General features: G+C 35.4%; 1 protein-coding gene and 1 long non-coding RNA gene across 2 annotated transcripts in view; one reads left to right on the plus strand and one right to left on the minus strand.

The window, feature by feature from the left end:
* Positions 1–7348: 7348 nt before the first annotated feature.
* Positions 7349–9468, minus strand: LOC111434505 (transcription factor HHO6-like). Its single transcript, XM_023071918.1, has 5 exons — positions 9125–9468; positions 8740–8954; positions 8230–8629; positions 7948–8024; positions 7349–7861 (listed from the first exon to the last, which is right to left on the minus strand). Exons 1-5 carry the CDS (start codon positions 9324–9326, stop codon positions 7583–7585), a joined length of 1173 nt encoding a protein of 390 aa, XP_022927686.1. The 5' UTR covers positions 9327–9468; the 3' UTR covers positions 7349–7582.
* A 3-nt stretch (positions 9469–9471) lies between these two features.
* The window catches only part of LOC111434508, a 17862-nt gene continuing 14827 nt past the window's right edge, over positions 9472–12506 (plus strand). Inside the window, exon 1 of the long non-coding RNA XR_002708960.1 lies at positions 9472–9560. This is a non-coding gene — a long non-coding RNA (uncharacterized LOC111434508). The remainder of the gene's footprint in view (positions 9561–12506) is intronic.

Raw genomic sequence — 12506 nt, forward strand, 5'->3', positions numbered from 1 at the left:
ATACAGGTCTGAATTGAGACACAACATCGCACCAACCGAGGTTTGGAACCGTGAGCTCATGGCCTATTCAATATGTAGGGAGGTCTAAGGATCACTAGAATATCACTAGTCTAAAAGAATGGCATATTCGTTCGGGCCATTCAACATTCTTAAATTTTGAATCTTATTTTCAAATGAATGGATACAGGTCTCGAACCTATGACATTCGCGTTATTCGCATGACGCTCTAACCAATTGAGCTAATACGCCAATTTGCCATCTTGCAAACTGAGACACGATATCACACCAACCGAGGTTTGGAATCGTGAGCTCATGGCATATTCAAAAGGTAGGGAGGTCTAGAGTCACTAAGACATCACTGGTCTAAAAGAATGGCATATTCGTTTGGGCCATTCAACATTCTTAAATTTTGAATCTTATTTTGAATTAAATGGCCTATACAGGACTCGAACCTCCTGTGACCTTTGCGTTATTAGCACGACTCTCTAACCAATTGAGCTAATAGGCCAATTTGCTATCTTGCAAATTGAGACACGATATCGCACTAACCGAGATTTGGAATCGTGAGCTCATGACATATTCAAAAGGTAGGGAGGTCTAAAGTGACTAGGACATGACTAAGTGAGACTAGGTTTATCTTGAGGGGGAGGTACTTACTTAGCTATAGAGTGTCAACGTTGTTGGAATTTATGCCCTAATGACGGGTAATTAATTATTTTGTTTTAACAATAAGTTTTATTATTTTATTTATAATTAATTTGCTATCTTCCAAAATTTATGCCCTTAACGTTGTTGGAATTTTTATTATTTTTTTTATAATTAATTGTTATCTATGGCATGAAAATCCAAAATGTTTAACAAACTAGAATAAATATTTGGAGCAATAGCTTGAAAATGTGAAATTTATAAAAGGCCCAACTGTGATCACACAAATAGTCTTAAGATTTCGGAAAATTATAAAAATAGCCCCAAAATGTTGAAAATCTTCACATTTAAACCAAAAGAGGCTAAAAGTCAAATTTGGTCACTTGGAAGCTAAATCATTCCAATTCACTAGTGGAGGCCTAACATTGGGCATAAGACTGACTAATCGGTGGGCTGATGATGAGTTGGACAAGTTAAGTGGTTTTCGTTAGAAATCAAGACACTCCAGAATAGGATGATATTGTCCACTTTGAACATAAGTTCTCGCAGCCTTGTTTTTTGTTTTTTCAAAAGGCATCATACCAATGAAGATCTATTCCTTACTTATAAACCCATGATCAACCCCTTAGTTAGCCAATGTGGAACTCCTCTCCCAACAATACTGCCCTCGAAAAAAGTACATCATAGAGCCTCCCTCTGAGGCCTATGGAGCGCTCGAACAACCTCCCCTTAATTGAGATTCGACTCCTTCTCTAGAGCCCTCGAATAAAGTAAACCTTTTATTCGACACTTGAGTCACTTTTGACTAGACTTTCGAGGCTCACATCTTCTTTATTCAACATTTAAGGATTCTATTGACATAATTAAGTTAAGGGCATGACTATGATACCATGATAGGAATCACGACCCTCCACAATGGTATGATATTGTCCACTTTGAGCATAAGCTCTCAAGACTTTGCTTTTTGTTTCCCAAAATGCCTCAGACCAATAGAGATATATTCCTTATAAACTATTGATCAACTCCTTAATTTTCCATGTGGAACTCCTCTTCCAACAATTCTCCCCTTAAACATAGTGCACTATAAAGCCTCCCCTGTGGCCTACGGAGCCCTCAAACAGTCTCCCCTTAATCGAAACTCGACTCATTCTCTAGAGCCCTCGAACAAAATATACCTTTTTTTCTACACTTGAATCTCTTTTGACTAGACTTTCGAGACTCACAACCATTTTGTTCGACATTTGAGGGTTCTATTGACATAGCTAAGTTAAAGGCATGAGTCTGATATCATGTTAGGAATCATGACTCTCCATAATTGCATGATTGTTCACTTTGGGCATAAACTCTCATGGTTTTATTTTTTGTTTCTCCAAAAGGCCTCATGCCAATGGAGATGTATTCCTTACTTATAAACCCATGATCAACCCTTAATTAGTCGATGTGGAACTACTCTACTAAAAATCCCCCCTCGAAGAAAGTACACCATAGAACCTCCCCTGAGGCCTATGGAGCCCTCGAATAGCCTCCCCTTAATCGAGGCTCAACTCCTTCGCTGGAGCCCTCAAACAAAGTACGTCATTTGTTTGACACTTGAGTCACTTTTGACTAGACTTTCGATTCTCACAACTTCTTTGTTCGACATTTGAGGATTCTATTGACAGAGCTAAGTTAAGAGCATGGCTCTAATACCATGTTAGGAATCATGATCCTAAGGTGCTTGAACTACTAGAGGTGTCTTGTCCTAGGTCATCGTCTAGACAATCTGTCTCTAACACCTTAGTCTTATCTCTTAACTATTACTTACACTCTACAAGGAGAACATACATTCAATCATTTAGAGTTAATGTATATTAATTAATGCAAAGAGTCACACATGCTTCATGAAACAATAACATCCATTAAACACATGGACGACAAATCACAAAATTTTCATCCTCATTTCTAGCATAATTATGTTTACCTACAAATATTATTCAAGGAGAATCTAAATGCTACTTAATTTAGAATTTCTTTAGAGAAACCTGTTGATATTAATACTAAATTATAGTTTACCGTATATATCATATTTGATATTTTATTATAAGACAAATATCTAAATATTTGTCTTCTTACCATAGTATCTTTTCATTTATTGTTATTTGTGTTTATTACCCTTCCCATATCCTTGTAATTTATTTGATTATAAATAAGATAAATTTCACACCATTTAGGTGGGATGGATTAAGCAAACATTCTCATGGTATTAGAGCCCTTTCGATTTAGCAACCACGATCCTTTCTTTTCAATGGCTTTTGAATCCTCTATTGTTCTTCCTCATCACCACTGCTAGTTTTGACGCCTCAGGAGCAGTCTCTATGGCTGCAACATGTGGAGCCGATTGATTACTCTTCGGCTCCACCCTTTCGACCTCCAAATCATCCTTCACTATTGTCACGACCCAATATTTTACTACGGACCGTGACTTACAACAACACACGAATATACAAAGTGATTTAAATATGAAATAAAGAAAAACCTTAAATTCCAATAAAGTTTTTGAACGACAAACAACAGAACACATGACAGTTTGGAAATAAATTTCGAAAGAATGCAAATACAAAATAAAGACTGGACTGACGCCCCAGGACAACCCGTTCCTCTGTGACAATCCCCTTCTCCATCACGCCCGCCCTTGACCGATGCCTCGCGCTCCTGAAAAAGGGAAAACATAGCAAGGATGAGTATAAAAATTATACTCAGTAAGCCACCTACCTGTAGGCTCTCTTCGCATCTTAATTTAACAGGTTCCCACGGTTTCCTAATTCGGTTCTAGGACATCTGGTTCTAATCTTGGTTCCTTGGAGATTGCCTCTTGGGTTTCACCGATTCATCGTCCTTTCATTAAACGCCTAGAGGTTCCTTACGCCAAGCTAATATGGTCAGTATTTCTCTATGAGGTGCTACCTCTACATGGCTATCTGGGACTACATGGTATCTAGCCTAAGGGCGTGCTGAATACCCCTACGCCCATATAGTCCCCCTATGGGGAGAGCGACCCAACCCGTTCCCATGCAGCTAATGGGCTGTATGACATGGGGACACATTTCCCATGTGAAATGGCTAAGAGTAGTAAGGACTAATCAGGGACCCTTGGTCCTCCCAAGAAGCTATAGATACCGTTCTCACACTAGCAATTTATGAACACTCCTGAGGTACCTTGTTGCCGTGGTAAACCGCTAAGTTCCTAGGGGAAAGTTAAGTCTGGCTAGAGCGACATATCGCTCCTAACAGTAATCCCCTAAGCTTATCATAGAAATGGGTCATAGCAATTAACAGAGTGTGCATGCAACCGTCTTCTAACATCAAAATATATAATTCATGCAAACTAGGCATACCGGCTCAACGGGGTGATGATCTCCATCAAGCACCCAGAGCACGAAGTTCGCGCTCAATGGGGCGAATTCATCCATCAAGCACCCGAAACACGGAATACACAATTCCAACATAAATTAAACGCGTGCATACTTACGGCGGAAGCTTAAAGCATACAAGCAACACTCAGATAATTCACCCAATACACTCATAGGAATCAATCTAGCTAATATTTTACATGGAGAGCTAATCTGAAACAAAATTACAAGCATGCATGCAATCCAAGCGAATCCTACAAGTATTTCTTCCTAAATACCGGGTAGTGACTTATCTGGTAGACGTGTTTTAAAGCCTTGAGGGGAAGTTCGAAAGAGAGCCCAAAAAGGACAATATCTGCTAGCGGAGGATCTGGATTGTTACAAATGGTATTAGAGCCCGAAAGGGGGTGAATTGTGATGTCCCACATTGGTTGGGGAGGAGAACAAACCACCATTTATAAAGGTGTGGAAACCTTCCCCTCGTAGACGCGTTTTAAAGCCTTGAAAGGAAGCCCGAAAGGGAAAGCCCAAAGAGGACAATATCTGCTAACGGTGGATCTGGGTCGTTACAAATGGTATCAGAACTAGACACTAGACGATGTGTCAGTCTTCTCGCTGTTCCCCGAAGGGGGTAGACACGAGGCGGTGTGCCAGTAAGGACGCTGGGCCCCAAAGGGGGGTGGATTTGGGGGCAGTCCCACATCGATTGGAGGAAGGAAAGAGTGCCAGCGAGGACACTGGGCCCCGAAGAGGGGTGGATTATGATGTTCCACATTGGTTGGGGAGGAGAACAAACCACCATTTATAAGGGTGTGGAAACCTTCCCCTAGTAGACGCGTTTTAAAGCCTTGAGGGGAAGCCTGAAAGGGAAAGCCCAAAGAGGACAATATCTGCTAGCGGTGGATCTGGGTCGTTACAGCCATATTCTGTACATACAACCTCACCTTTTCCAACACAACAGTTAGACCTAAAATTGGCTTCTTCGCCCACTGTGGCGACTCTATCCGCTTCAACATTGTCTTTGTCTCTTGCTCTAGGTTTCCCCCTTCTACTTCTTGGGTTAGAAATATTATCACTGGAGCCAAGGCAGCATCGTCGCTGAGCGACGATCCCTCTTCATGGGTTAGACATATTCTCGCTGAAGCCTAGGCAGCATCGCCGCTGAGCGGCTATCCCTCTGTAGTTTTCGAAGGTCAAGAAAATATTTTTCTACACCTCCAAACCAGGTTGTTGAAATCTTCACTAAAAATGATTCTCGACCTCTTTTTGAATTTTTCATATCCAAGCTTCACGTTCATTCAAATCCGACGTTCAGCTTGCGGGGGGTGTTAAGAATATTTAATATTAACTTATAGGTTACCATATATATCATATTTGATATTTTATTATAAAGCAAATATCTAGATATTTGTCTTCTTATCATAAGTATCTTTTCCTTTATTGTTATTTGTGTTTATTACTCTTTCCATATCCTTGTAATTTATTTGATTATAAATAAGATAAATTTCATATCATTTAGGTGTAGTGGATTAAGCAAACATTCTCAAAACCTAATTCAGACAAACATAGGATTATTATTAAAATAGAGACAAAGAAGAGGCAAACTCAAATTCAATGACAAGGAAAAGGTAACTCACATGCGATAAATGTGCCACCCACACACTCTAAGGAAGACTCAAGCACGGGTTAACAGACTGGTTTTATGGGTTGGGTCAAGTCAGGTCAAGTTTTCTGTTCAGACACAAGGTCACTTAGTTCACGCGCACAGGTTTTGGGTTGGACGCGAGTCAGACGAGTCGAATTAACTAGAGGCAGGTCCCTAGTCGGTGCCAGACAAGTTGCTCCTCCCTACGAACAACGTGTTTCTTGTGCTCATCTGCACACGTTTTTCCCGTTTCTCACCAACGTGTGTCACTCTAATATTCAATGTCTCTTACCTTCAAAGTTGAAAAAAAAAAAAACCCAAATTCTCATTATGTTTTTAATTTCAAACTAATTTCTTTACATTTTTGTATCTTTTTGCACAAAACTCAAATCAACTCCGTTTCTTCTCCAAATTAGTTGAGTTTCAATCCATTTTCATCCAAGTATTTTTCTTATAATTTTCAATCATCTATAGATAAACATATTCATACTCAAACTTGGATGAAATCAAGTTCTTAACGAATCTTGCGAGTAATCAATTCTAGAGTAACATATAAAAAATTCAAACTCTAACTCACAAGATTTCTGAGTCCAGAGAGTGAAGAGATTGAATTACAGACCTTTGAGATGATAATTAACGTTTTATGTCATTTATCGAAATTTAATCATTTAGAATTGGATCGCTAAGCACGATTGTCACGCGCACAACTTTTTTTTAATTAAAAAAAAAAAGCACACTAACAATTATTATAGGTTGTTGAATGAGGAAAATGAAAAGTAGCTTTTGTTCCCAATTTAATTTTTGGAAGTCCATCAAATGTCAAATTATTATAAAAGTAAAATAAATAAATAGAAAGGAAATGTAAAAATGAGTTTTTTGTAAGACAAATAAATACTTTTAAACCTTTAATAAATACTAAAATTAGTATTTAAAAAATAATTAGTTTAATAATTATTTTATAAAAGGCATATTTTAAGAAATATTTAAACTCTTTTTAAAAATTAATATTTATTTTAATGTTAGGGATAATTATGAAAAAAAATTTGGAAAAAAAAAACATTATTTTCAAATATTTCTATTGTATTCTTCACATGATAACTTCGGATCTTGTCCTATCAACATCAAATCTTCTACCTATCCTCAATTGGTTTTTCAAATTCCTCTCATTACAAATATTAGGTGTACGTTTTGAAAATAAAGTTAGGTCGAGGTTCAATGAATAAGTATCGAAAATTAATTTAATCATCGACGGTCTACTTTTGTTTCGTGAATACACGAACCGTGTGTTTTTGAATTTGATGTTGTACATACTCGATCTGTAATCTCTGTTGTAAATACACTCATCTTTTTCTTAGTAATGGAACGCAATGGAACGTAGCTCTTTAAATTGATTTGACAATGTCGTTTATGTTTTTAATTCGGTTTAAAATCCGTCTCATTACAATCACATGGAGCATTGAATACTAGTTTCCTAATCACATGGAACATTAATAATGTTGTTTTTTCCCCCTTTTTTATGATTAAAAAAGTGGCAACTTTTTGCTCACCTTTGGGCAAACAAATTACAGTACAAACCATCATGAGATCAACCAAATCATAATCTCAATCTAATACTATTTTGACCATTTCGAGTTCGATTTGTGCTACCCGTTCTAATTGGTCGTGTGTCGATTTTGAATCTTTCGTGTATCGGTAGATCAGTTCGTTGAGCTGAAAATGACCCAAAAATGCAGCCTAAATAACAATCTTCTTTATCAATACAAACAAGATCTAAAAAAAATAAAACTAATTCTGCAAAAATAATTCACAGCCTCTCCATCTTCTTTTCTCCTCTTTTATGTACTTTGTGTACAACAATCCTTCTGTGATTGATAAACTTCAATGTGTTGTTGTATTTTATACATCATCTTTTGCTCGTGTGAGCCTCGGTTTTCAAGTACTCGTAGCTTTCGGATTTTGTATCTTCCTCGTCCTCCATACTGTCGCCTCCCGTCGTTGAATACCCTCCGTTTCCAGCCAACTGGAATGGACCTTGTGGTGAGGCTGACTGGGAGCTGCTCACTTTTGAGGACTCACCACACCCATCTTGGGATGTCCATAAATCTCCTAGAACGACTGGAGATCGGTCTGCTGCTCTGGTAGCTGGAGTCGAGGGAAGTCGTCGTGTATGAAGACGGTATTTCTGCATTGACAAGCAACCGATTGTTCTCGTTATCATCGAGATTTTAGGATAATGAGTTGCAGATGGGAATGTTTTTGGAACCTTACTTGTAAATGACTTTTTACTTCATCATTGGTCAGGCCATCTACCTGCATCATCTCTCTTATTTGCTTCGGCGTTGCAACTGCATTTGATCAAAAACCCCGAGTTAGAGACGGTTAATCTGTTCTCGTTTCATCGACACAGAAAATGATCCAACAACAGTTCAAGAGAAATGTTCATCATCTAGTTTAAGCTAGTTGCTCATATGAGGAACCAACAGAAACTTGCATTTGATTCAAACATGTAAAGCAAGACAAGTCTTTCTTGATCTCATGGATGGTTCTCACCTTGTGAACCTCCAAGTTGCTGCAAGGCATTCACGAATCGTCGATGCAACTCCGGAGACCAGCACCTCCTCTGCTTCCGGGCAGGCTGCTGATGCTGTGGTGACAACACCGTGCGTAGATTCGACAGAGCATCGGGAGCAGACGGCAAAGTCGCTCGGTTGCCACTCGACCCCAAAACACAGGAACCCAATTCTTGTTTAGGATTCTTCAAACTGGGAGTGACCAAAGAAAGTGCACACATGGGAGACTCCATCTTCTCTTGCTTGTTCACAGCAGCCATGGCTGGAAAAGCAGAAGAAGATGACTTGAACCCAACAAATAATCTCTCCTCGTTCTTGTTTCTACATGGTGGAAACCTATCCTCTGCAGCAGTAGCTAAATACCCACACCCCTCGTTTCTCTACCACAAACAAAAACAAAGAAAACGCTGAATACTACCCCTAATTGAATGGATCACAGTTTCAAAACAACCTCCCAACAATGCATCAAATTCAGTCCATGTTTATGTACCTTGGTTTTGGTTTGAGTGTTTTGGAGGTCATCAGAGTTCCATAGCTGAACAGAGCTCATCCATTCCTTCTTATCTCTACAATCCTGTTTCTTCTCATTGTCATTAGGGGAATCCTTGTTCAATGAAATGAACTCCTCCAGAACTGGTTTGGCCTTTGGGGAAGAACAAGAAGAAGAAACACATTGCAGAGAAGAGCCTTTCAAAGCAAGGATTGCTACAAAACATAGAGAAAAGAAAGCTAAATCCAGAATCACCCAAAAACAACAACAACAAGAAGAAGCAAGCAAAGAAAAAATCAACCCCAAAAACAAAAACCAATGAAATGAAATCCAAAAACCCACGACTCAGAATGAAATGAAAGGTCCAAAAACACCAAAAACTCACCATCGTTCAATAGAAGCATACAGAAGGGGAGCTCGCGCTTAAAGGCATCGATCTTCTTCATTTCCTCCTCCAAGCTGTTGATGAAATCACCGAGCCTGGAGACACGGTCAGAAGCATTGGCAAGCAGGGAAATCTGATGAAGGAAATCAGAGACGGTTTTGGGACGAAAATCCCAGGTGAATTTAGGCGAAACAGAAGGCATTTCTTAATTATCCGATTGAGACCCAGATCTTGGATGGAGAGGATGAAATTAGTGAAGGGTTTAGTTAATGGGGTTCTTCAGGAAAAAGGGGGAAGAAAGAGAAGAGTGTGAATAGAAGAAGAAGAACAAAGAAAATGAGAATAAGACGCGGAGATTCTGCCTTGCGATGCACAAAAGGCATCGCCGATTTTAGACGGAGATTCGAGCGACTCCCCTGCTTCAACCCACTCTCCTGTCGTCGCGTTTTTTTTTTTATATATTTTATTATTTTTAAAATTATAATTTAATAAATATGTATTTTAAGTTAAAATTAGAAAGGAAGATGGTTTAGGAAAATATTTTAGAAAAAAAATAAAATTAATTAAAAAACATTAAATATTATTGTGTAATTAATTTTTTAAACAAAATATTTCAACAAATATCCCAAATAAATTATATGTTTTAAAACAATTAAATTTTACTAAAAATATATAAAATGGGAATGAAAAAATATTTTTTTTATGGGAACAAATCTTTATTACTTATATTTTGAAATTTTTTTATATATAATATTAAAAAAAATTCATACATAACTCTGTACCTCAAATATATTAAACACTTTTATATATAAAAAATACAATCTTTCTTAATTGAACGCTCTAAATACAAATTATTGAAGTACATAAATTAAATAACTCGACAAACTAAACAAACTTTAAATTTTATAAGGTTGAACGGGTTATCTTTTCGATATTGTAATGATCTAGGTGTCTAGGTGGCTTTGACTCGTTACCACTCAAATTTAGAATATTTTTAATGTATTTTGAATGTGACTAAATAAATAAATATACGATAGGAAATTATTATTTAATTTATATTGGAATTGGGAAAGGAAGGAATCTGAGGTAAACCGGACTTTTGAACCAAAAAACAGGCACTAAATTCTGGTCAATGTTGTGAAACAAGACATGAATGACAACTTTCACCTAATATATTTGAATTCCTTAAATTTCTTTTTTTTTTTTATAAAATAAATGTAAATTAAATTGTTCTTTATTATGCAGCCCACCATAGTGGAATTTACCATTTTGAGACCAAAATTTATTGAGATTCCAACCCCAAATAAACTATAATTTCTGTTTACGACCCATTTTGGTAATTGACTATAATATTTTAGACCTTTACAACTTACTTGTAAGATTCTTCTTTTGTTCTTTGTGTTTTTTTTTTTTTTTTTTCCTTCAAATTTCTAAGGGAATATTGTGCCTATTCCTAAACCTATGCTCAAGTTGTGGGTTTTTCCTTTACCAAAAAATATATAGTTTCACTCGTTCTATTTTTTTTTTTTTAAAAATTAAAAAATAATAAATACGAGAGGAAGAACTTTACATTTGTAGAAACCGCAACATGCAAATTTACCTGAAATATTCCAACCATGCAGAAGTTCTTCCATTACACGAGACATCTTTTTTTGCTATGATTTGAATACTGAGCAAGACTTGTGGGAATCTCGAAGTGAGTTAGAATTCTTACGATGATAGAGTTTCATTGTCGAAAGAAAGTGAGAGAACTAAGTTGTCTTTTGTCTCCACCCAAAATTCTATTTGTTGGAATTTTTGAAAAATAGTTATTAAATAATATATTTGAATATCTCATATATGATAAATTTAAAATATAGTATCTCATTTAAATTATTTTAAAATATTATAGGACAATCTAATATATATTTAATTAATTTGAATCACTATATATATATATATATTTAAATTTAATGTATTTAATATTAATTATTTTAATATTTAATGAATAAAATACCGTAAATGTATTTTACTTTCGATATATTTAATATATTAAATATTAATTTGGAGAAAATTAATTAAATTATTGTGAGTTATGAAGGGATGTAATTAATTATTAATTAATTTTTATTTATTAACTATATGTCATTCTATACCAGACTAGAGTTACAATTTTTATCCATTCATATAATCATTACAAACAAGTCAAGTCGAGTTATTAGTAGTTACAATTGAATCCAAAATCCATTTTACTCTCGTAATACGTCTAAATAATTTGAACTTATTTATGGTATTAGATTCCTTCCTTCCTCCAAAAGATTTATCCATTCACGTTACAATTGACATGTAGCTTTATTAAAGATTTCTGAATTGATCTTCTAAAAGGAATAAAAGAAAACTTTGAATCTCCGAATAATTTAAATCCATTTTGTCTTCATCAACTTTAAAGAATCTTCACGTCATTTTTAATTAGGAGTGGTAGACCTTCTATAATATCAAACAAGTCCTGGCTTAGCCTTAATATTTGATACCATGCTTGTCGTTTTTTTTTCCTTAGATTAAGAATGACATGACAGAAAATCGAACCATCAACTTTTGAAACGTTAATTAATATTTTATTATTAGAATACTTCGAAAACGTAGATTAATAGAGATATTTGAAATCATACCATCTATTTATATAACAATTTAGAACAAAATAGTGATAAAAAAAAATGGTTATTTTCAAAAGTTTAACCAATAAAATAAGAAACCAAAATCTACCATTTGAGTTAATTTAAAAAAATAAACTTTCTCGATTATTTTTAACACAACTTGAAAATTGTAATATAAAAAAATTGCAACGCATATGCATTTTCAATTTCGAAAGAATTAATAGATTCGTAAATTTAAAAAATATATAATATATCTACGAAAATAAATATGAAATTTTATATCATATTTAATAACATCTCTTTTCTTAATCTATTTTTAAAAATTCACATAATTTTTTTTTTTGTAATTTATTTGTGAAAAAATATATATATATAAATTTTAAGTGAATTTATTTATTTAAAAAAAAATTAATTTTCTTGATTTTTGAAAATGGTGTAAAAAGTAGGGTGGGAAACAGGAACGTGTAAAGGACGCGCGATGATGGCGAGTGGGGAAAGCAAAGAAGAAAAGTGTGGGATTCCAAAAATGGATTGAAACTCAACAATTGTGGCAGAGGCAGGAGAGATGTTGAGCTGGGAACCCGAGGCGTGCGGAAGATGCTGTCTACACGAGTCCAAAACGACACCGTTCTTTTCGTTTTCCATTCGTACCCACTCTTATCTAGATTCCTTTTTTTTTTTAATTTAAAAAATATATATATACAAATTTTTTAGATTTCCGTAAAAAAAAAAAAAAAAAAAAAAAAAAA

This window comes from Cucurbita moschata, unplaced genomic scaffold (assembly GCF_002738365.1).
Source record: "Cucurbita moschata cultivar Rifu unplaced genomic scaffold, Cmos_1.0 Cmo_Scf00045, whole genome shotgun sequence".
NCBI lineage: Eukaryota > Viridiplantae > Streptophyta > Magnoliopsida > Cucurbitales > Cucurbitaceae > Cucurbita > Cucurbita moschata.

Excerpts from the sequence above, each read along its gene's own strand:
- LOC111434505 (XM_023071918.1), bottom strand. The coding sequence starts at position 9,326 with ATGCCTTCTGTTTCGCCTAAATTCACCTGGGATTTTCGTCCCAAAACC. Across the intron at positions 8,955-9,124 it reads TATGCTTCTATTGAACGATG|CAATCCTTGCTTTGAAAGGC; the intron begins GTGAGTTTTTGG and ends TATGTTTTGTAG. Across the intron at positions 8,630-8,739 it reads ACACTCAAACCAAAACCAAG|AGAAACGAGGGGTGTGGGTA; the intron begins GTACATAAACAT and ends TGTTTGTGGTAG.